At 47.2% G+C, this 24,058-nt stretch overlaps 1 protein-coding gene across 2 annotated transcripts in view; it reads left to right on the top strand.

The window, feature by feature from the left end:
• Positions 1-24,058, top strand: part of sv2ca (synaptic vesicle glycoprotein 2Ca) — a 315,141-nt gene that overhangs the window by 159,379 nt on the left and 131,704 nt on the right. For both annotated transcript variants that reach the window (XM_038805520.1, XM_038805521.1), the window contains exon 5: positions 2,997-3,148. In XM_038805520.1, coding sequence (XP_038661448.1) covers positions 2,997-3,148 — 152 coding nt within the window. The remainder of the gene's footprint in view (positions 1-2,996; positions 3,149-24,058) is intronic.

A 24,058-nucleotide genomic window follows, 5' to 3' on the forward strand; every position in this document is an offset into this window, starting at 1 on the left:
AATACCAGTGTTATGTTTCCAGGAGAATAAGAGACTTATAAAATTCTAACAGGACTAGACAGGGTAGATGCAGGGAAGATATTGCCAATGATGGGTGTGTCCAGAACCAGGGGTCACACCCTGAGAATTCAGGGTAGACCATTTCAGACAGAGATGAGTAGACATTTCTTCACCCAAAGAGTGGTGAACCTGTGGAACTCATCATAGGAAGTAGTTGACGCTAAAACATTGAATATATTCAAAAGATGGCGAGATATAGCACTTGGGGTGAATGGGATCAAAGTTCATGGGGAAAAAGCCGGATTAGTCTATTGAGTGGGATGATCAGCCATGATTGTGATTAAAGGTCAAAAGGCTTCCTCCTGCTTCTATCTTCGATACATCTATGTTTCAATGGCTGATGGTAAGAACGGGAGAGTATCCTGGTCATCCCTGCTTAATGTGAAGTGGCGCCCCTCAGGTGATAAGCCCCTGGGAACAGACTGCAGACTTAGGGCGGAATTCACCGACCCCCTGCATGGTCGGAGAATCGCCCGGGGCCGGCGAAAATCCCGCCCCCGCCGTGGCCGGAATTCTCCGCCACCTGGGAATTGGCGGGAATCACGCCACGCCGATCAGCGTGCCCCCTGCGGCGATTCTCCGGCCCGCGATGAGCCGAAGTCCCGCCGCTGACAGGCCAATCCTGCCGACGTGGTTTCAATCCCTCTGGTGGCAGCGGGATTGGCAGCGCGAGCGGGCCCCCGGGGTTCTGGGGGGGGCGCAGGGCGATCGGACCCCGGGGGGGTGCCCCCACGGTGGCCTGGCCCGCAATCGGGGGCCCACCGATCGGCGGGCCAGTGCTGTGGGGGCACTCTTTTTCTTCCGCCGCCGCCACAGCCTCCACCATGGCGGAGGCGGAAGAGAACCCCCCTACCGCGCATGTGCCGGTGGTGACGTCAGCGGCCGCTGACACACCGGCGCATGCGCGAACCGGCGAAGGCCTTTCGGCCAGCCCCGACGCCGGGCGGCGGGCGTCAAAGGCCGTTGGCGCCAGTCGGCGTGGCGCCAACCACTCCGGCGCGGGCCTAGCCCCTAAAGATGCGGAGAATTCCGCACCTTTGGGGAGGCCCGATGCCAGAGTGGTTGGTGCCACTCCGCTACGCCGGGACCCCCCCCGCCCCGCCGGGTAGGGGAGAATCCCGGCCCTGTTCCGGGAATTACTAGCTATGGAAACAAAAATCTGCCTTAGTGTACCACTAGGTACGCAAAGGGAATTGCAATATACACAGTTGTTAGCACCGTTGCTTCACAGCTCCAGGGACGCAGGTTCGACTCCTGGCTTGATTCATTGTGTGCGGAGTCTGCACATTCCCGCCGACATGTGGCATGGGTTTCCTCTGGGTGCTCCGGTTTCCTCCCACAAGTCCCGAAAGACGTGCTGGTTGGGTGAATTGGACATTCTGAATTCTCCCTCAGTGTACCCGATCAGGCGCCAGAATGTGGCGACTAGGGGATTTTCACAGTAACTTCATTGCACTGTTAATGTAAGCCTACTTGTGACACTAATAAAGATTATTATTATGATTATTATAAATTGACCCCCATTTTTAGAAGAACTTTGGGGATCCATAGCTTGTCTTATAACGCCATAATCTATGGTACTTCATAGGAATGGGAAATGGTTGTAGAAGGCTGCTAATGCTGTGTTTCTTTCTGCCCTGTTGAAATTGATTTTCACCGCCAAAATGAAAACTGTTTTACTTTCCACTTATAAGTTTGGAAAAGATGCATCAGATCTGTTTGCCAGTAAGTTCCCACCTCCGCAGCTTTTCCCAGGGCAGGCCGGGCCTGAGGCTAGTATCCCTGGTGTCTACACCAGATAGCCAATTATGGTACTTCAGTGATTGATTTTCAGCGATTTTACCAGCTCAAGGCAATTTTTCCACCATAGCATACTCCACCTGGCTATATCAGCACTCGGAGGTGGCTGCATTGCAGGAGGTTGGAGCTGCGTGAGATTACAAGGCTTTTTTGTGTTTACCACCAAGAAATGGCACGGCTGATGCAGACGATGCCATGTGATGAGGATCATCTGGAGATTGACGTCTGTGATAGTCCACTGGTTTAGCACAGTGGGTTAAATCGCTGGCTTGTAATGCAGAACACAGCAGCGTGGGTTCAATTCCCGTACAGGCCTCCCCAAACAGGCGCCGGAATGTGGCGACTAGGGGCTTTCCACAGTAACTTCTTTGAAGCCTACTCGTGACAATAAGTTATTATTATTATGCCCATTAGCTGTCCTGAGGATTTTCCCATGACATTGGGTAAAAGTTAGCACCCATTCAGTGAACGCCTAAGAAGGCTGCCTAATATGTAAATTATCTGTGATATTCTGAGCTAATCTGCATCCTGATTGTCTCTGGAACCTGCTCATATGTTGACGTCTGTGTTTTTGGTCATTTGCTCCAGAAGCTTATTACCCCTTAGGCGAAAAGTTACTTCTGACTTTCCTTCCTGCTCCTGACTTGAAATATTTATTTAGACGGCGGTTAATGAATTTGCTTCTGTTACATAAATATCTTGCGTCAATTCTGTCAACTATTATTTACTGTTTCTTCTGATCAATATGCTTTGAACCCATTTTAGTACTGAATTTCCCAGTACTGCAGGAACATGCTGTAAAATATTTAATACTGCAGTGTTTCTAGCCAGACAGCTGAGTTTCGTCACCCATTAATATCACATTAAAAGAAAATTACATTATATCCATCATGTAAACATTGTGTTGAGCTATTGTGGTTTTCATTGCTTCTTGAAAGAGTTCAGCTCAGTCTGGGCAGTGTTCATTTTCATAACCTATTTCATCTGAAGATTCCTCAGTCGAGCTGTTACTTGTACGTTCAATTAGCAGGGACTTTATTGCCTCCCCGTATAAAAAGGGGCAACAAGGCTTAGAAATCACAGTTAAGTGGTGTCCACAATGACGACTCAGATGTTATTTTGTTTTATTAACTCAGGATTGGAGGAGCAGTTCCAATTGTGTTTTCTTACTTTGCTGAAGTCTTGGCCCGGGAGAAACGTGGTGAGCACCTGAGCTGGCTCTGCATGTTCTGGATGATCGGGGGAATCTATGCGTCCGCCATGGCTTGGGCCATCATCCCGCATTATGGTAAGATAACAAAATAAATAAAGGCTGACAATCACCAGCACACTGTTTGATATTGGATGACTTGCTGCCACCGGGTAGACGATGCCTGTCTGAGGAAAGCATGTGCCAAAGGCAAGGATCAAACCTGTACCCTATGAAAATAGGAGCATTTGAGAAAGTTGGATTGGAGTTGGATACACCTGTTCTGTGACTGAAACTAGCGGTCAAGCTCAGGAAGACACAAAGGGCGGAATTGTCCCCAAATTTGTCAGAGTGTTAGGCTCTGAGTGGAAACCAGCATGTTTCTCTCCAGCAACACAACCGAGTTTTCAGGACAGATTTTTTTGTCAGAAAATCTGTGCGCATGGTTTACGCTGTCACTCTGGTGGGGCGGGATCTGATAGAGCCGGCAAGGCTGGCTTCACGGAGATTGGGGCACCCTGAACTACATTTAAAATAAGTTCGCCCAGCTCTGCCGTGGACACGGAAGATCACCCCCACAAGCTTCAGCTCAACCTGCCCCTGACCACCACAGAGGTATCAAGCGGCACTTTCCCCCAACCCCTTGCCCTATCATCGGGCCTTTCCCTCCCCACAAAATGTCCCTGCCCCCCCCCCCACGAAATGGAGGAGGGTTACCCCCCCCCCCCAGCAATGTCCACTTGGCACTGCCCACTGGCACTGCCCAGGCAATGCCCAGCCTTGACCCTCAACCCCAGCCTCCAGGCACCTTCTCACCCCCCACGTGGTCATCAGAACTGGTTTTCACTTTTGAATACTAGTCGTAATTCACACTGGTATGACGTCACACTGTCAGGGAAGAGGGAGGGGGCAGATCCATCGTGGGCTATGGCATAAAGCCATTTAAGTACAGTTAAATTTATTCAAATTAATAGAAATATGGTCCACATCCTTTCTGGTGCGGGGTTGGGGGAATGGGGAGGATCTCAAACCAAGATCTTGTTGGCGCTAATCCTATTTTGGCCCTCTTGCGAGATTTAGCGACCGTAACAGGATTTGTTCCCATGGCAAATGGGGCCACTAGATCTCAGCCAAAGTGCATGTAAAGGGATATAGATAGATTAAATTTCTGAGCAAACGTTAGGCAGATGGAGTATAGGGAAAATGTAAGCTTGTCCATTATGGCAGGAAGGATAGAACAACAGGATCTTACTGCGCTACCCTCGTGGCCCAGCTTGGTTGATGGACATTCATTGGGGTCACTGCAGCTGGACTTACAGATTGCCCTTGAGCTGTTCTGCACCTTGAAGGCCCTGGCTTCAGACTGCATCATTGTGGCATGGGTGGCTGTAGCTTAGCCTGGTTGGCTAACTGGCAACAGCAAGGTCACTGGCACAGTGGCAATGGTGGGAGGACATTTGCCATCATCCTGAGAAAGGACAAGAGGTTTGTGCCCCACAGAATTACCATTACCACTGTCCCAGGATGACAGCAGTTGTGGGAGGTGGTATGTGTGGGAGGAGAGGGGAGTAAGAGGTGGTGTTGCGGTGGGTGCATATTATTGGGAGGGGAAACATGGACTGGGATGTCTGTCACTTCCTCAATCCACTCCAATTAATTCGGGCTGGGGAAGGTTGAGGATGGCCTTCCTGTATGAGGCCAATTGAATTTCACCCAGCACCTGTAGATCCCATCCCAATGCTCTCTAAAATCCACACAGTGCCAGTATCTGATTCAGTGGTTGTGAGTATGAGATCTAGTGATGGCATTTCTCTTTGATCAGTCTCTTCTTCCTCTTACACATCATGGCCCTGCAGCAGACCTGGACAAGGTGGCAGTTCTTAAGTATGTGAAAGAAAAAAGGCACAAGGCTTATGAAAACAGGGATGAAGGCAAGCGATGCAAGCTTGCACCCTCTGCAGCTTGTAAATCAGAAGAAATTATGGGATGAAGGGGACGGTGGATGTGAGGAACGTTTTGTCATCTTCTGGTTTCAACCCTATCACTCGCCATAGTTATGGATCATAGTGAAGCCTTCCCTGTCCTGGGCCAGCTCGGTATTTCTGCTCCTTGAAGGCCTGTGGCCGCGGTGGCCATCCTGGTGGGGAGGCGGGGGGGGGGGGGGGAATCAGACTCAGGGGGGGGGGGGGGGGGTGCTGCACGACGGCCAGGCCCGCAATTCGGGGCTACCAATCGGTGGGCGCGCGCGATCTGGAGGCCTACCTCCTTCCACGCAGGCCCGCAAGGCGGTGAGCAGTGCTGGTCCACACAAATGTGGACCAGATAGAACAGCACCGGGGGTTCTCCCAGGCCATCGGAGACCTCTGGGTGGTCAGGGTAAATGCAGATTGCCCCCTGGCCATACCCCTGGAACACAGGCACCTTGGCACTGCCCAGTTGGCACCTTGGCACTGCCACCCTGGCACTGCCAAGGTGCCTGGATGTCACTGCCAAGCTGGCAAGAGCACTGCCTAAGTGCCAGGGGTGGCAATGCAAGGGTGCCCAAGTGCCAGGGTTACACTGCCAAGGGTCGGGGCGAGGGGGGCCATGCCCATGACAGGAGGGTGGAGGGGGGTTTGAAGGGTGGGGATATGCAGGGCAGGTAAGTAGGGGCTTCTGGGAGGTTGAAGGGGGTGATGGGTGGGGTCCAAGAAGGGAGGGGATGCTGTAAGAGGGCATGGGAGGGCCTGAAGAGGGGGGCCTCATGGCGAGGTGTTCTCAGTTGAGGGGTGTTGGGTAGTCTCCATGTGTGTGGGGGGTGACATTGCCCATGGGTGGGGGGGGGGGGCGGGGGGTGCGGGACCTACAAGCTCACTTAGAGGTTGGGGCACCCTTTCAAAATGGGGGCCCGATCTCTGTTCAGTTCCCTAGTGCTAAAAAAAATTTCTAAAGGGGGGAATTCTCCGGATGCATCCGCCCGGCGACCGGAGAATCCCGCCCAAGGTCAATGAACTTCTCCATTGTCCGCGACTCACCCGTGGCGTTCTTGCGGCAGGTTGGGAGGGGGGGCAGCATGGTAGCACCGTGGGTAGCACTGTTGCTTCACAGCATCAGGGTCCCAGATTGGATTCCCGGCTTGGGTCACTGCCTGTGCAGAGTCTGCATGTCCTCCCCGTGTCTGTGTGGGTTTCCTCCGGGTGCTCCGGTTTCCCCCCACAAGTCCCAAAAGACGTGCTGTTAGGTAATTTGGACATTGTGAATTCTCCCTCAGTGTACCCGAACAGGCGCCGAATGCGGCGACTGGGAGCTTTTCACAGTAACTTTATTGCACTGTTAATGCAAGCCTACTTGTGACAATAAAGATTATTATTATAAAAGAATCCAGACCTAAGTGTGGTCTAAACCAGTGAGAAACTCCCCAGGGCTCAAAAAAGTGATTGTCATTGAATAGCAGCGGTGGGGACTCGCCATCAGAGCCGGCGGGAAACTCCCTGAAAACCAGCCACAAATTAATTTAGGGCTGGATTCTTCCGCCCCGCCCGCAGAAAAAATGCCGTGGGCAAGACACAGACAATGGAGAAGTCCACTGAACCCAGGCGGGATTTCCCGGTCGCCTGGTCGACATGGTCAGAGAATCTCGCCCTTAAAAACTTGGGGGGAAGAATCGTGCCCTATATATTAAAAAAGACCTCTCATTAACAAAAGCTCATTCAATATATTTAAATCCATTTTGAATGCTTTATGTTTTCTAATGACAAAAAATAGTATTCAGAGCTCCACATCAATGACTGTTAATCCCTTAATAATCTCCTCGAGGTGTCAATTAAACAAAAATGATCACCTTCCACTGTGATAATGACAGGTTGTGGAAGCAGTCAATCAGTAATAATACTATAATGATACCTCTTAATCCTACGTCAACAAACAGCTATTGGAATTGCCAGTACTGTTTTGTTTCAATTCAGGCACAACTGGCTGTATCTTTTTTTTAATTTACAGAACAGAGGATTAAGTAATTTGACAGTTTGACAGGTCCACAAGCCTGATCCACCTTTTAAGCACATTCATGTCTACTCTTAAACATTGTCAGTCACATTGTACAGGAAACAGAGTTCATCACGGCAAAAATGGGGTTTGTTTGAACCCAGCATTGAGTTCAAATGGCTCTGCTGGGTTAGGGTTTCTCCCATGCATGAATCAGATTTCCATTTATACATCCATTTTCTTCTGTTCTTCTTAAAGTCATTTAATGAGAACCACATGTCAGTCATAGAATCACTGCAGTGCAAAAGGAAGCCATTCAGTCCAAGTATGCACCGGCCCTCCAAACATTCTACCTCAGTCCACACACCCGCCCATCCTGCCCCATCCCCATAACCTAACCTGCACATCCCTGTGGGAGGAAATCAGAGCACTATGCAGGCAGGCAGACTCCACACAGATGATGACCTAAGGCTGGAATTGAGCCCAGGTCCCTTGCGCTATGAGGCAGCAGTGATAACCACTGTGCCGCCATGCTATCCTGTGAAATTGTGTAGAGGCACAGGTGATTTGCTTATAGATTGGGGTTGGTACAGGCATAAAAGCACTGCTGTCTCACATGCCAGGAATCTGGGTTTGATTCTGACCTTCGGTGACAGTGTGGAGTTTGCACATTCTGCCCATGTCTGCATGGATTTCCTCCGGGTGCTCCAGTTTCCTCCCACAATCTAAAGATGTGCAGGGTATGGGAATTGGTCATTATCAATGCGCAAGGTTACGGGGATAGGGTGGAGGAGTGGGCCAAGGTAGAGTGCTCTTTCGGAGGGTCAGTGCAGGCTAATTGGGCCAAATAGTCTCCTTCTGCACTGTAGAAATTCTATGAAAAATGCAATCCGGACAGACTGGTACCAGCAATGATCATTTGAAGTCGGGTTGAGTGTATAGAGCTCCACCTGGAAGATCCCTTTTTGCTGGGCTCTGTTCATACTAAGCCCTGTTTATCCATAATATCTGTACTGATGATCTGGCCCATGCTTTGTCACGGAAACAAAGTATTAGGCAATAAGAGTCTGATCTATTTCAAGAGGCTTTCTGCAATGTAGATATTTGAGAGGATAATATAGCGTCTTAAAGGCAAAGTAATTTATTTTGCTAACTTTATGAACCTTGAAGGTAGCTTTGTTCCATGACATGATAGGAACCAGATTGAAAGTGACTGATTGCACTTTACTTAGGATCCGTTAAAAGCCACTTTTCATCCCTACCATCTGCGCTGTATTTGAAACAATGTCTGGAGGTGGAAGGATTGTACTCTTAACCTAGTGTGTAATCCAATTTCTTTAAAGGCATTCTTTCCATTTAGCAGGGGACATGTCATAGTTGATTATTCATACACTGTTGCTTTTGTGTTATTTAACATCTGATTGTGAGTCTGTGCTGTGAGACAGAGGGACGCTGAAAGGAAATTATCAGCATTACATCATTTCCTTTGTGACCTTTTGCAGAGCAAGGTTTGCCTGTTGGGTTTGTTTCCTAATCTAATCATTCATGTAGATCCTGGTTGCCCTATAGCGCCAGGAGCACACAGCCTTCCTCCCAAACAGACGGTGGAAGCTTTAAGCCACAGAGCGACTTGTCATTGGAACTGATTGTCTCCATTAGGAAAGACATTTGCTGGCTCCCAGCCAGGCCAGTATGTTGAAAGTGCTTTGGAGTTCTGGACGTATATGCTACCTCACTTTCTCATCACTTTTCTGGCTGGAGAAGGTGAAAGCGGGCTCATGCGGGCCTCAAATCGGAAATAGAGGAATCAGTGATCAGTCAGTCAGAGGACACGATCTACCTGAATGGGAACAGAGTCCCTCAGTGAGCATGCTTAGCAGGGTGTTTCCCAGGGTTCACAGCACCGAGAAACACCACACTATTGAATGCCCATTCAGGTGGAAAAGACCATAAGAAATTGGAGCAGAATTAGGCCATTCAGCCCATTGGGTCTGCTCCACCATTCAATTATGGGTGAACTTGTTTCTCAACCCTATTATCATAGAATCATAGAATCTACAGTGCAGAAGGAGGCCATTCGGGCCATCGGGTCTGCACCGGCCCTTAGAAAAACCACCCTACTCAAGCCCACGTATCTATCCTAACCCCGTAACCCAGTAACCCCCACTTAACCTTTTTGGACACTTAAGACAATTTAGCATGGCCAATCCACCTAACCTGCACATCTTTGATCACTGCCTTCTCCCCATAAACCCTGATCCCCTTATTAATCAAGAATACATAGGGGGCCTCAGCAGGGAATGCCCCAGGAGACTGCACTTAGTCCCGTTTACTGCACTGAGGATCTCCGTTTGCCGGATCTCCTCAGTGCAGAAGGTGATCGGAACGTCATTTTTAAATGGTGTCCAAATCTCTCGACCAACCACGTGACCCCCGAACCCCCAAAGCCCCAATTCACCTATAAGGGGTCCTCAGGTTCCCCCAGGATCCACGCAGGATATCCCCTGACCCGATCCACAACGCAGGAAAAAATGCCAACTTGACACCTCGGCAGTGCCAGCCTGGCACCCTGGCAATTCCATGATGCTAGGCTGACAGTACTGACATAGCACCAGCAGTGATAGGGGGCCACCCTGCACAGAGGGTAAGCACCTGGGGGTCTCCAATTCCCTGAGAGACCCCCACGAGTACCATTTGTGGAGACCAGCACTGAACAGCGCTTGCCCTGGATTTCCAAGGCATGGGGGCTAGATCCCATCATCTTGAGTAGATCGTGGGAATGCATATTAGAGTGAGACTAACTGTCTCACGCTAAGGTGCAGATTTGTCAAAAACTGATCTGCCCACAATGGGTGGGATTCGCATTACAACATCTCGCAAGATTGCGTTAGATCTCGCAAAGCGTGGAGAGCCGGGTAGATCCCGGAAGAGGGATCTCCCACCATCTACTGGCCACATATTGGGTGCCACCCTGCCTTTCGGGTGTTTCACGGCCGCTAGATCACACCTAGAATCAATACACAAAGACAGAACTTTCAATTATGGTACTGTGGATGTCGTGAAGCACGGTAATTTTATCTGTTAAAGGATCCCAATTTGGTCACGGGTTTGTGGGGGTGTATAGTTTTGTTTTGATGTGAGGAGACAAGTGAAACCCCAGTGAGAATAAATAGCCCAGTCATTGGGTAACAATTATTAAAGAGTATTTACAAATACATACAAACATAACTACCCTACTCTCACGCAATTAAGATGCATGAATTATTAAATATACAGTTTCTATTAAACGTACCTCTTGTTACTAAATATATCCACGGTACCTGAATTCTAAGACTTCCCCTGTTCCCCAAGCAACCCAAACAGCTGCAGTTACCACACAATACAGGGATGATGCTCAAATCTGGGATCCGTCTTTTTCCTGGTCCTGTGACGATATTTCAAAACTGCTGTTACAAAGGTTTTCTGCACTATCTTGGTTCTAAGACTTAGAAACTTGTTGCTGTAAACTTGGCCTTCAGACATGGTGGCAAGAAACTGGCTTTTCTGCGTACTGAGACCGCTAGATGTTAAGTACCTCTCCTGTCTTCCCAGGGTCTGGGCAATTACATCTTTGTTGTTCTTTGATTATTCCTTATGTGTATTTGGCTGTCTGCCCCTATCAACTTCCTTGACTATACATCAACATTTTGTATAGCTCATGGACACACCAATTGTCTATAATCTGTTTCTCCTTCATTAATTATTCACACTTGATTATTATCTAAAGTGCTGTTACAAACTTGTTACCAGGAAAGATGCAAAGACATTGAGGCCCTGTGACTACTGCCTCCTGCTGTCTCCAGGCAGATTCATGGCATAGAGTATATAGAATATTTGCTGTGGAGTATTTATTGATAGGTAGGAATATTCAATTGTTACATGATGGTGAGGAGATTATCAACTTTAATTTGCTAGCGGTTTTCTGAGGCTGAACAGACATCCTTTATGTCTTATTGGTTCCGAGAAGAACTTCTGACCACATATCCACACCATCACCATGACCGTCTTTTTCAACCTCCTGATTCTGCACCCGCCTTAGCTTATCGACTGGTGAAAACCTCATCCATGCCTTTATTACCTCGCGACTCGACTAATCCAGTAACACTCTCTTGGCTCGCCTCCTATCTTCCACAACTCAAAAACTTGAGCTCATGCAAAACTCTTTTGACCTTATCTTAACTCGCTGCAAGCCAGCTTTGCCTGTCAGCTCTGTGCCTGCTGACCTGGACAGGCTCCAGCTCTGGCAATGCCTTGAATTTCATTTTTTTTTGTTGCTTTCAAATCCCTCTGTGGCCTTGCCCACCACCTCCCCTCCCCGTCATCTCTATAAACTCCTCCAGCCATAATACCTGTTGAGATCTCTGCACTCTCTAATTCTGACCTCTTGTACATCCTAATGTTTAGTGCCCCCATTAGTAGCAGTGCCTACGGCTAACGAGGTCCAAAGCTTTGGAATGCTCCTTAAAACCTATTTCTTGGACAAAACTTTTGGTCTTTGGTCCAAATATTTTCTAAAGTGATTCAGTGGCAAAGTTTATTTGGTAACGTCCCTTTGAGGCACCTGGAGACATTTTGCTGCACTAAAGACATTATGGGCTGGTTTCTGCAGTCCCCCCAGCCGTGTGTTTCTCAGTGGCACATGTTCGCTGGTGGGCAGGATTCTCTCTTCCTGCCACTTGTCAATCGAATTTCCAATTGAAGCCACCCCATGCCACTGGGAAACCCACAGGCAGGGGTATGCTTCCAACAGCAAAAGGGAATCATAACAACTGGAGAATTCCCGCCTGTATATAAAGATGGAAAACACAATATTTTTTCTCAGAAAACATTTAGATTTTGTTGCCGTCTATCATCCACCATTTATGATCTAAGGTAACCTAAATGTAGTGTCTTCTTTTCAAACTTTTGTCAGATTTTATCTTCACTCTTAGAAACATTTACATCAAAAGTTTTTTTTTTTCCTTTCCATATTGTTGTTTTATTCTTTTTCACTTTTTCCATTAGTCTTTCACTATTTGTCATGAGGGTTCTTTCATTGCCCACTCGCTTCACAATTCAAGCTACAAGAGACATTTGAATGACAGCTTAGACTTTCTTAACTTGCCTCTTGCAGTTCCAACATCTGCTTCAAAACACCTGGATACACACCAGTACTGCTTGGGTTCTTGAAGGAATTTCAATTTTAGCTTTGGTCTCTTTTCACTGTCTCAAATTTTATTTTATTTTAGTTAGATTATATACAGGAAAGATGATGTGTGTGTGAAGGTTACTTACTCCTCAATGTGTACATCAGATCCAATACAAATCATGCCTCAATCCAATGTTCATCTATTGATGTCCATTGGGATTGGATTCATTCTTCATCTTTATTTGTTTAATGTTTTTATAGTTTGTGCTTAGAACATACTAACCTTTTTAAAAATGCAGCATATTTAAAGTTTGTTTCTTTTTTCTGCTATCTTTTTGCATGCTGCAATAGTCCAAACTACTGTTCACTGCGCCAGGTGGAAAACACAATTGGACAGAAGCTGGTGTTATTATGAGCAGTCAAAAGTAGTCCAAAAGTCCAAAAATCAAAAGTAGTCCAAGTTACTTAGGGTTTGACAAGGATTGGCATCCCCAACTCACAGCCATTGTCAATGTTTGAATGGAAAGCATGAGTAGAGATTGATATCTCCCCAATGAAAATATGATGTCCTCATTTGGAGTCTACATATTTGCAGCTTCCAGTAGGGATCACTAGTTAGTGACTGGGGTTAGAAGCTTGGCTGATAATCTCCATTTGAAATGAAATGAAATGAAAATCGCTTATTGTCACAAGTAGGCTTCAAATGAAGTTACTGTGAAAAGCCCCTATTCCGGCCCTAAAACAGTGCCAAAAAGACCAACACATTAAATACCACAGAGCATGCCTTGGCAATGTAGTGGTTATATAACCTCACTAGAGCCTGTGATCCCAGCCACCCATGACAAGTTGTGAAATTGATTCAATAAATTGGGTCATTTGGGGGCGAACACCAAGGATAAAAGTGACCACGAAACCTAATGGTTTGTCATAAATCCCAAACAGCTCATTAACGTAGTCCACAAAATGGAACCCTGCCTGGTCTGGCATATGTTTGAATTTTGTTTTATCCAACGTCATTGACAATTGACGTTTTCTGAACTGTCCCACAGCCAGGGGAATGTTGTGGGATAATAAGGAAAAATTCAGATTGAAGGTTTCTAGTGATGAACTCACAATGGCTTAATCCAGGCAACAACAGCGGGTTTCTGGCGATTCCAGCTGAAGCTGTGGTTGAGCCCGTGTACTAAATAGTATGAGCTGCAGGTATAAGGACAGTTCCAGCCTCTTTAGAATCATAGAATTTACAGTGCAGTTGGAGGCCAGTCGTCCCATCCAGTCTGCACCGGTCCTTGGAAAGAGGACTCTACTTAAGCCCACACCTCCATCCAAACCCAAAAACCAGTAACCCCACCTAATCTTTTTGACACTAAGGGACACTTTAGCATGGCCAATCCACCTAATCTGCACATCTTTGGATTGTGGGAGGAAACCGGAGCACCCAGAGGAAACCCACGTAGACAGAGGGAGAAAGTGCAAACTCCACACAGACAGTCACCCGAGGCTGGAATTGAACCTGGGACCCTGGAGCTGTGAGGCAGCCCGAATTTTCTTCAATGGAAGTCCCCCAAAAGGTAATTTACCCTTCAGTAGCTATCTAGAGAGATGTCCAGTCACGAGAGTTAGTCCCTGTCTGTGAAAAAAGTGACAAAAGGGTCACCTGAACCTCCTCTAGTCCATTTTGTCCAGGAAAATTGTCCATGTTCTTAGCTCATTTTAAAAAGTGAAAATGTCCATCATCGACATACGTTCACCAGCATATGACATCTGCATAATACCACTTAGCTGTCCAATTAATCCCTGTGTTCAAGAAGGAGGCCCACTAATCACCTTCTGAAGGCACTGCTAATAAATATGGCCATGCCTGTTTGGTTACACCCAATAACAACGTTTTTAAATCCTGCATTGTGATGCATTTATCTGATGAGCCATGAGGGAAGCTCCCCTTTGATGTTAAACCTCTAACTCATTCTACTCCTGCTGTTCTTCATGCTGTCATCAAAATGTTCACAACTCAATTCCTGGATCATACGCATATCAAGGTATGAGGTAGATTCATTACAGAAACTGATGTTTATGTGATTAAAGGTGATTAAAATAATCACATCAAATAGTCATGGGATAATCGAATAAAATGTCCTTTAAAACGAGTCCAAACAAGTAAAAATAACCAAAGCAACTACGATATACTTTCTAAAATGTAATCAAAGGAACTAAAAATTATTTCTAAATGTTGCAAATTTTTGTCATAAGTGTGTGCCTGGGGCGGCAGGGTGGCGCAGTGGTTAGCACTGCCGCTTCACGGCACCGAGGACCCAGGTTCGATTCCAGCCCCGGGTCACTGTCCATGTGGAGTTTGCACATTCTCCTTGTGTCTGCGTGAGTCTCATCCCCACACGGTAGCATGGTGGTTAGCATCACTGCTTCACAGCTCCAGGGTCCCAGGTTCGATTCCCGGCTGGGTCACTGTCTGTGTGGAGTCTGCACGTCCTCCCCGTGTGTGCGTGGGTTTCCTCCGGGTGCTCCGGTTTCCTCCCACAGTCCAAAGATGTGCGGGTTAGGTGGATTGGCCATCCTAAATTGCCCGTAGTGTAAGGTTAATGGGGGGATTGTTGGGTTACGGGTATACGGGTTACGTGGGTTTAAGTAGGGTGATCATTGCTCGGCACAACATCGAGGGCCGAAGGGCCTGTTCTGTGCTGTACTGTTCTATGTTCTATGTTCTAACCCAAAGATGTGCAGGGTAGGTTGATAGGCCACGCCAAATTGCCCCTTATTTGGGAAAAAAATGAATTGCGTACTTTAAATTTTAAAAAAGTGCGTCTGACATAAAAGTTCAATCAAACATGTTATTTTTTAATTCAACGGAGTGAATTTTTAAAATAGGTTTTGCATGATTTCTATTGTTGCTCACGATATCCTGGGGAAAGCTTTTAATTTTTTTGCTCAAAATAACACTGTCTTCAGTCCAATTGTGTTTTCCACCTGGCACAGTGACACTGCTGTCAAGAGAACAGCTTCCCCCTGAAACATCATGCTGCCGGCTGCAGGCAGCATAAACACATGTGAAGAAATTCAGAGGAAAGGTCCTTAAAGACCTAGAAACAGTCAAAATGAGAAAACAAGACAGTAACTAGGTTTGAAAAGGAGATGGGAACAGGGAAAATATGGAAACCCAAATTGAAACTCTAAAAATGATTTGCAAATGAAATGTTTTTAGTATCCAGACTACTCACGTGAGCTATTTGGTTTGATTGTGTGTGTGTTTCTTTGTTCAATATTTTGCTCCATTCTAGAACATAGAACATAGAAAAATACAGCACAGAACAGGCCCTTCGGCCCATGATGTTGTGCCAAACCTTTGTCATAGATTATCATAGAATTTACAGTGCAGAAGGACGCCATTCGGCCCATCGAGTCTGCACCGGCTCTTGGAAAGAGCACCCTACCCAAGCTCAACACCTCCACCCTATCCCCATAACCCAGTAACCCCACCCAACACTAAGGGCAATTTTGGACACTAAGGGCAATTTAACATGGCCAATCTACCTAACCTGCACATCTTTGGACTGTGGGAGGAAACCCACGCAAACACGGGGAGGATGTGCAGACTCCGCACAGACAGTGACCCAAGCCGGAATCGAACCTGGGACCCTGGAGCTGTGAAGCAATTGTGCTATCCACAATGCTACTGTGCTGCCCTTAAGAACAAATTAATGCACACTCCATCATTCTACCGTAATCCATATACCTATCCAATAGTCGCTAGAAGGTCCCTAACGTTTCCAACTCAACTACTTCCACAGGCAGTGCACTCCATGCCCCCACTATCTCTGGGTAAAGAACCTATCTCTGACATCCCCCTATATCTTCCACCATTCACCTTAAATTTATGACCCCTAGTAATGGTTTGTTCCACCCGGGGAAAAGTCTCTGACTGCCTACTCTATCTATTCCCCTGGTCATCTTATAAACCTCTATCAAGTCGCCCCTCATCCTTCTCCGTTCTAATGAGAAAAGGCCTAGCACCCTCAACCTTTCCTCGTATGACCTACTCTCCATTCCAGGCAACATCCTGGTAAATCTCCTTTGCACCTTTTCCAAAGCTTCCACATCCTTCCTAAAATGAGGCGACCAGAACTACACACAGTACTCCAAATGTGGCCTTACCAAGGTTTTGTACAGCTGCATCATCACTCACGGCTCTTAAATTCAATCCCTCTGCTAATGAACGCTTGCACACCATAGGCCTTCTTCACAGCTCTATCCACTGGAGTGGCAACTTTCAAAGATCTGTGAACATAGACCGCAAGATTTCTGAGCTCCTCCACATTGCCAAGAACCCTACTGTTCACCCTGTATTCCGCATTCATATTTGTCCTTACAAAATGGACAACCTCACACTTTTCAGGGTTAAACTCCATCTGCCACTTTTCAGCCCAGCTCTGCATCCTATCTATGTCTCTTTGCAGCCAACAACAGCCCTCCTCACTATCCACAACTCCACCAATCTTCGTATCGTCTGCAAATTTGCTGACCCACTCTTCAACTCCCTCATCCAAGTCATTAATGAAGATCACAAACAGCAGAGGACCCAGAACTGATCCCTGCGGTACGCCACTGGTAACTGGGCTCCAGGCTGAATATTTTCCATCCACCACCACTCTCTGGCCTCGATTGGTCAGCCAGTTCGTTATCAAACTGGCCAAATTTCCCAATATCCCATGCCTCCTTACTTTCTGCATAATCCTACCATGGGGAACCTTATCAAATGCCTTACTAAAATCCATGTACACTACATCCACTGCTTTACCTTCATCCACATGCTTGGTCACCTCCTCAAAGAATTCAATAAGACTTGTAAGGCAAGACCTACCCCTCACAAATCCGTGCTGACTATCCCTAATAAAGCAGTGCCTTTCCAGATGCTCAGAAATCCTATCCCTCCGTACCCTTTCCATTACTTTGCCTACCACTGAAGTAAGACTAACTGGCCTGTAATTCCCAGGGTTATCCCTATTCCCTTTTTTGAACAGGGGCATGACATTCGCCACTCTCCAATCCCCTGGTACCACCCCTGTTGACAGTGAAGACGAAAAGATCATTGCCAACGGCTCTGCAATTTCATTTCTTGCTTCCCATAGAATTCTTGGATATATCCCATCAGGCCCGGGGGACTTGTCTATCCTCAAGTTTTTCAAAATGGCCATCATATTTTCCTTCCTAACAAGTATCTCCTCAAGCTTACCAGTCTGTTTCACACTGTCCTCTCCAACAATATGGCCCCTCTCATTTGTAAATACTGAAGAAAAGTACTCATTCAAGATCTCTCCTATCTCTTCAGACTCAATACACAATCTCCCGCTACTGTCCTTGATCGGATCTACCCTCGCTCTAGTCATTCTCATATTTCTCACATATGTGTAAAAGGCCTTGGGGTTTTCCTTGATCCTACCCGCCAAAGATTTTTCATGCCCTCTCTTAGCTCTCCAAATCCCTTTCTTCAGTTCCCTCCTGGCTATCTTGTATCCCTCCAGCGCCCTGTCTGAACCTTGTTTCCTCAGCCTTACATAAATCTCCTTCTTCCTCTTAACAAGACATTCAACCTCTCTTGTCAGGCATGGTTCCCTCACTTGACCATCTCTTCCCTGCCTGACAGGGGCATACATATCACGGTCACATAGTATATGTTCCTTGAACAATTTCCACATTTCACTTGTGTCCTTCCCTGACAGCCTATGTTCCCAACTTATGCACTTCAATTCTTGTCTGACAGCATTGTATTTACCCTTCCCCCAATTGTAAACCTTGGCCTGTTGCCAGCGCCTATCCCTCTCCATTACTAAAGTGAAAGTCACAGAATTGTGGTCACTATCTCCAAAATGCTCTCCCATTAACAAATCTATCACTTGCCCTGGTTCATTATCAAGTACCAAATCTAATATGGCCTCTCCTCTGGTCGGACAATCTACATACTGTGTTAGAAAAGCTTCCTGGACACACTACACAAACACCACCCCATCCAAACTATTTGATCTAAAGAGTTTCCTCTCAATGTTTGGGAAGTTGAAGTCACCCATAACTACTACCCTGTGACTTCTGCACCTTTCCAAGATCTGTTTCCCAATGTGTTCCTCCACATCTCTGCTGCTATTGGGGGGCCTATAGAAAACTCCCAAAAAGGTGACTGCTCCTTTCCTATTTCTGACTTCAACCCATATTACCTCAGTAGGCAGATCCCCCTCGAACTACCTTTCTGCAGCTGTTATACTATCTCTAATTAACAATGCCACCCCCCCCCCCCCCCCCCCACCTCTTTTACCATCCTGCCTAATCTTATTGAAATATCTATAACCAGGACCTCCAACAACCATTTCTGCCCCTCTTCTATCCAAGTTTCCGTGATGGCCACCACATTGTAGTCCCAAGTACCGATCCATGCCTTAAGTTCACCCACCTTATTCCTGATGCTTCTTGCATTGAACCCACCTCCGTGCCTGCAAGTAGTCTTCTTTGTCAGTGTTCCCTTTCCCATTCCTCACTATAGGCTTTGGCGTCCTGACTATCGTCTACCTTAGTTGCTGGACTACAAATCCGGTACCCATTCCCCTGCCAAATTAGTTTAAACTCTCCCGAAGAGTACTAGAAAACCTCCCTCCCAGGATAATGGTGCCCCTCTGGTTCAGACGCATCCCGTCCTGCTTGTACAGGTCCCACCTTCCCCAGAATGCGCTCCAATTATCCAAATACCTGAAGCCCTCCCTCCTACACCATTCCTGCAGCCACATGTTCAACTGCACTCTCTCCCTATTCCTAGCCACGCTATCATGTGGCACTGGCAACAAACCAGAGATGACAACTCTGTCTGTCCTGGCTTTTAACTTCCAGCCTAACTCCCTAAACTTGTTTATTACCTCCACACCCCTTTTCCTACCTACGTCGTTGGTACCAATGTGCACCACGACTTCTGGCTGCTCACCCTCCCCTTCAGGATCCTGAAGACACGATCCGAGCCATCCCTGGCCCTGGCACCCGGGAGGCAACATACCTTCCGGGAGTCTCGCTCGTGACCACAGAATCTCCTATCTATTCCCCTAACCATTGAATCTCCTATTACTATTGCTTTTATATTCTCCCCCCTTCCCTTCTGAGCCCCAGAGCCAGACTCAGTGCCAGAGACCTGGCCGCTAGGGCCTTCCCCCGGTAGGTCATCCCCCCTCAACAGCATCCAAAACGGTATACTTGTTTTGAAGGGGAATGGCCACGAGGGATCCCTGTCTGCCTGTTTGTTTTCTTTCCCCTGACTGTAACCCAGCTACTCTTGTCCTGTACCTTGAGTGTGGCTACCTCCCTGTAACTCCTCTCTATAACCCCCACTGCCTCCCGGATGATCCAAAGTTCATCCAGCTCCAGCTCCCTAACACGGTCTCTGAGGAGCTGGAGTTGGGTGCACTTCCCGCAGGTATAGTCAGCGGGGACACCGGTGGTATCCCTCACCACCCACATCCGACAGGAGGAGCATGCAACTGCCCTAGCCTCCATCCCCTCTTACCTTACAGAATATAGCTGCCCTGTGGACCAATTGGACCTCCGCCCTCCGACTCTGCTCCCAGTCAGCTGCACTCTCTGTAAACTCCTGGCTCCCTTCTCGCTCTTTGTGGAAAAGAAATGAAAGGAGCACCTTGCTCCCTCCTCACCTAACTCCCTCAGTCACCAAACTCTCACTATAGCACTCAAATGTACCAAATTCAGCACTCCTTCAGTCACCAAACTCTCAATATAGCACTCAAATGCACCAAATTCAGCACTCCCTCAGTCACCAAATTCTCCCTATAGCACTCAAATGCACCAAATTCAGCACTCCCTCAGTCACCAAACTCTCACTATAGCACTCAAATGCACCAAATTCAGCACTCAGTCCCCGTTCTGAAATGGAAAATTCACTTCTTGGAATGGCGACACTGATTTCATGTTGGGCAACAGTTAAGAATGTAAGAAATAGGGACAGAAGTTAACTTTCACACCACTTGTGCCTGCTCCGCCATTCAATATGATCATGGCAACTGGAGTTGAAGATCATGGTTGACTTTCCCGCATGCTCACGATATTCCTTGATTCCCTGAGTGACCAATAATCTGTCCATCCCAGTGATACACTATTCAACAATGAAGCATCCACAACCCTCTGGGGTAGAGAATTCTAAAAGATTCACAACCTTCGAGTGAAATAATTTCTCCTCCTCTCCACATTGACATTCGTTTTTATTTATTGTCCAGTGTAAAAAGGGCTTTTTTCTTACGTTTCTTTATTCAAATTTTGTCATTGACTAATTTGGCGTGTCCTCCCCCTTTCCCTAACCGCTCCCTGTCTCCCCCCGGCCACATCCCCTGCTGTCCATCCTCGCCGATCCGGGGGGGGGCCTTCTCCATGTCCAACCCCCCCCATCTCCATGTCCAACCCCCACTTCTCCATGTCCAACCCCCCTTTTCCCCTCCACTTTATTTTCCTCCCTTCGTCGGCTTCGGCCATGTTCTTTTTGTGGATTAGGGGAGTTGCCCCCCCCTCCCCCAGTGTTGTCCCACTTTGTCCACTCAGACTCTCTGCCTCCCCCCCAGCCCCCCCTGCTCATCCCTGGGTTGTGCGTCCCTGACGTTCCTGTTTCTTCCCTTTCTATTCCTTCCAGTTCTCCCTCGATTGGTTGTTGCTGGCCTCAAACAGGTTTTGGAACAGGCCGACAAATTGCCCCCATGCAGTAAGGAAGCCTTCCTTTGACCTCAGATGGCATATTTGATCTCCTCCAGGAGGAGAAATTGCAAAAGGTCAGCTAGCCAGTCTGCAGCCGTGGGTGGTGCTGCTGATCGCCAGCCGAGCAGGATTCTCTGGCGTGTACTGGGGAGGGGAAAGCTAGGGCGCCGGCTCTCTTTCCCATGTGTAGCTCTGGCTGCTCCGATATGCCGAAGTGTGCCACATTTGGGCATGGCTTCACCCTCACCCCCACAACATTGGACATTGCCTCGGAGAAGGTTGTCCAGGACCCAGCAAGTTTGGGACAAGCTCAGAATGTGTGGGTGTAGTTGGTTGGGCCCCTCTAGCACCGTTCATATTTGTCTTCCACCCCCGGGAAGAACCTGCTCATTCGGGTTCTGGCTGGCTGTGCTCTGTGCACCACTTTGAGCTGCATGAGTCTGAGCCTTGCGCAGGAGAAGATGGAGTTGGCCCTGCTCATTACTTCGCTCCAGAGTCCCTAACCTACCTCTGTCCCCAGTTTGTCCTCCCATTTACGTCTGGTCTCGTCCAGTGGTGCTCAGGGTTTATCCAGTAGCTGTCCGTATATTTTCCCCCTTCCTTCATTTCCGTGGTCATCAGGTCCTCTAATAGTGTGGTCTCCGGGGCTCAGGGGTATCCTACTGTCTCTTTGCCGAGTAAGTGTTTTATTTGTAAGTGCCTAATTTCCTGTCCTGTCAGTAGTTCCTATTCCTCCTTTACTTCGTTCAACATTGGTAGGCTGTGTCCTACGTAGAAGTCTCTAACTGGCAGCATTCCCCTGTCCTGTTTCCATTTTTTAAACATTGCGTCTAGCATGGCTGGCGGGAATCTGTGGTTCCCGCAGATACGGATCTTTGTCAGCCGGAGTGCTGTCTTAGTTGGCCCACGTTTCCAGTGTGGCCGCTGTAATGATACATATACATGTATATAACTAAAGGGTTAATTATATTATTCTAGCTGTCACAGTACCACTAGAGGGTACTACTAGATCCCACTATAAGTACCAGCTCCTAGAGGATCTTGGTCTCTTTCAACACAGGAGTGACTAGACAGCAATTGTGTATGATGGATCACAGCAGAGTTAGCAGTTTTAAATCAGTTAATAGATTAATATTTAATAACTTGATTTCTTGTGATAGTTCTGCAGAGTGTCAAACTCAAATATAATTGATCGTTACTTAATAAATTAGTTTGCTTTAAGTTGAAGACTCGTGGTTTCTTCAGCATCACACCATCAGACCATCTGCATCAATAGCAACTAGTAATGATACATATTACTAATATAACATGGTACCAGGTTATACTTTCTAGAATAGTATAGTAAGATTAGAAACAAGTAAAATATTTTGCAGCCATTTGGCAATAGAAGCATTATCTTCCGGCAAAAGTTCGATGATTCCCAGCTCGATGGACAGAACACAAGTTCCTCAACACCTCAGGATCACCGGTAACTTAAATGTCAACTGGCGTTTGTTTAAACAACTGTTTCAGCTTTACCTCGAGGCCTCAGACTTAAATAATGCCACAGATGCTCGTGATGCTCTGTTATTAACTATGGCTGGTCGACAAGCAATAGAGAGCTACAATTCATTTCAGTACACTGCGGGTCAAGACAAAACAAAGTTTGATGTAATCCCAGAAAAATTTGATAGTCACTGTAAGATTCAAACCAATGAAACGTTTGAGTGCTACATATTTAGGAAGAGATTGCAAGGAAAAAATAAATCCTTTAACAGCTTTGTGACAGATCTCAGGCTACTGGCACAATCCTGTAACTTTTCTGCACTTAATGATTCGATGATTTGTGACCAAATAGTGTTTGGCATCACTGATGAACATTTAAGGGAAAGATTACTAAGGCAAAAAGAATTGACTATAGAAATCGCGACAGAAATGTGTATGGTTCATCAACAATCAAAAAATCAGTGTGGTGATATGCATCACTGTAAATACACAAGGGGTTAATGTAGGTACACTGCAACTAAATAAACACTAGAGGGAGCATCAGAGACATCGTGACATGCAGCCATTCAACCAATAGGTCAGTAAGATAGGACATAACCAATGGGAAGTCAAGACACACCCAGAGGTGACACTACCACAAGGGGGCTACCCACAAGGCTGAGTGTGTAAAGGCAGTGTCACAGATGAAGAAGATGCATGTTTTGGACAGCATCCATCTTGCGCCCATGCATTCTAGCCCTGCACATGCGCACTTCGCTCAGAAATACGAGATGGCCGAAATGTATATTTCGTCGAGGGGATGGGAGTGCTGCCGTGGCCAGGGCCCGGAGGGTCATTTCCTTGCAGGAGGCCTCTTCCATCTGTACCCACTCCGAGTTGGATTCATGCACCCATCCCCTCACTCTTTCCGCTGTTGCTGCCCTGTGGTAACATTGCAGTTTGGCAGTGCCAGGACTCTCGTAATTTTCCTCCTTTGCAGTGTTGATTTGGGGACTCTTGGAGTCTAGGTTCTGGAAGATGGCACTGGGGATGAAGATCGGTATGGATCTAAACAGAAAGAGGAACCTCGGCAGCACATTCATTTTCATCGTCTGCACTCTCCCCGCTAGGTAGAGTGGGAGTGTGTCCTACCTCTGTAGGTCCTTTTTGACTGCCTCCACAAGTCTGGTCAGGTTCCACTTGCGGATCTGTGTCCAGACCCTGATTTGGCCCCAGGTATCGGAATCTTATTTTGGGCTATTTTGAATGGGAGTCCCTCCAGCTCTGTCCCTCTCCCATTTGGGTTCACTGGGAATACCTGACTTTTGCCCAGGTTAAGTTTGTAACCTGAGAAGGTTCTGAACTCTCTTAGGATCCGCATGATTGCTTTCAGTCCTTCCTGTACAGGAGTAGCTCATCTGCATGGAGTGAAACTCTGCGTTTCCTCCTCTCAGTCCTAAATGACCAGCCCCATTTCCTGAAACTGTGCCTGCGTTTTAGATTTCCCAGCCAGGGGAAACAACTTTTGTATCAGAATAGTCGATATGTCAATGACATTGTTCATTCTTCTGAACTCCAGAGAGTATGGGACCAATGTACTCAGCCTCTCATCATAGGAGAACCCTTTCATCCAAGAGACCAATCTAATGAACCTATACTTCCTCGGCTCCAAG

Source organism: Scyliorhinus canicula, chromosome 8 (genome assembly GCF_902713615.1).
Source record: "Scyliorhinus canicula chromosome 8, sScyCan1.1, whole genome shotgun sequence".
In the NCBI taxonomy this organism is placed as follows: domain Eukaryota; kingdom Metazoa; phylum Chordata; class Chondrichthyes; order Carcharhiniformes; family Scyliorhinidae; genus Scyliorhinus; species Scyliorhinus canicula.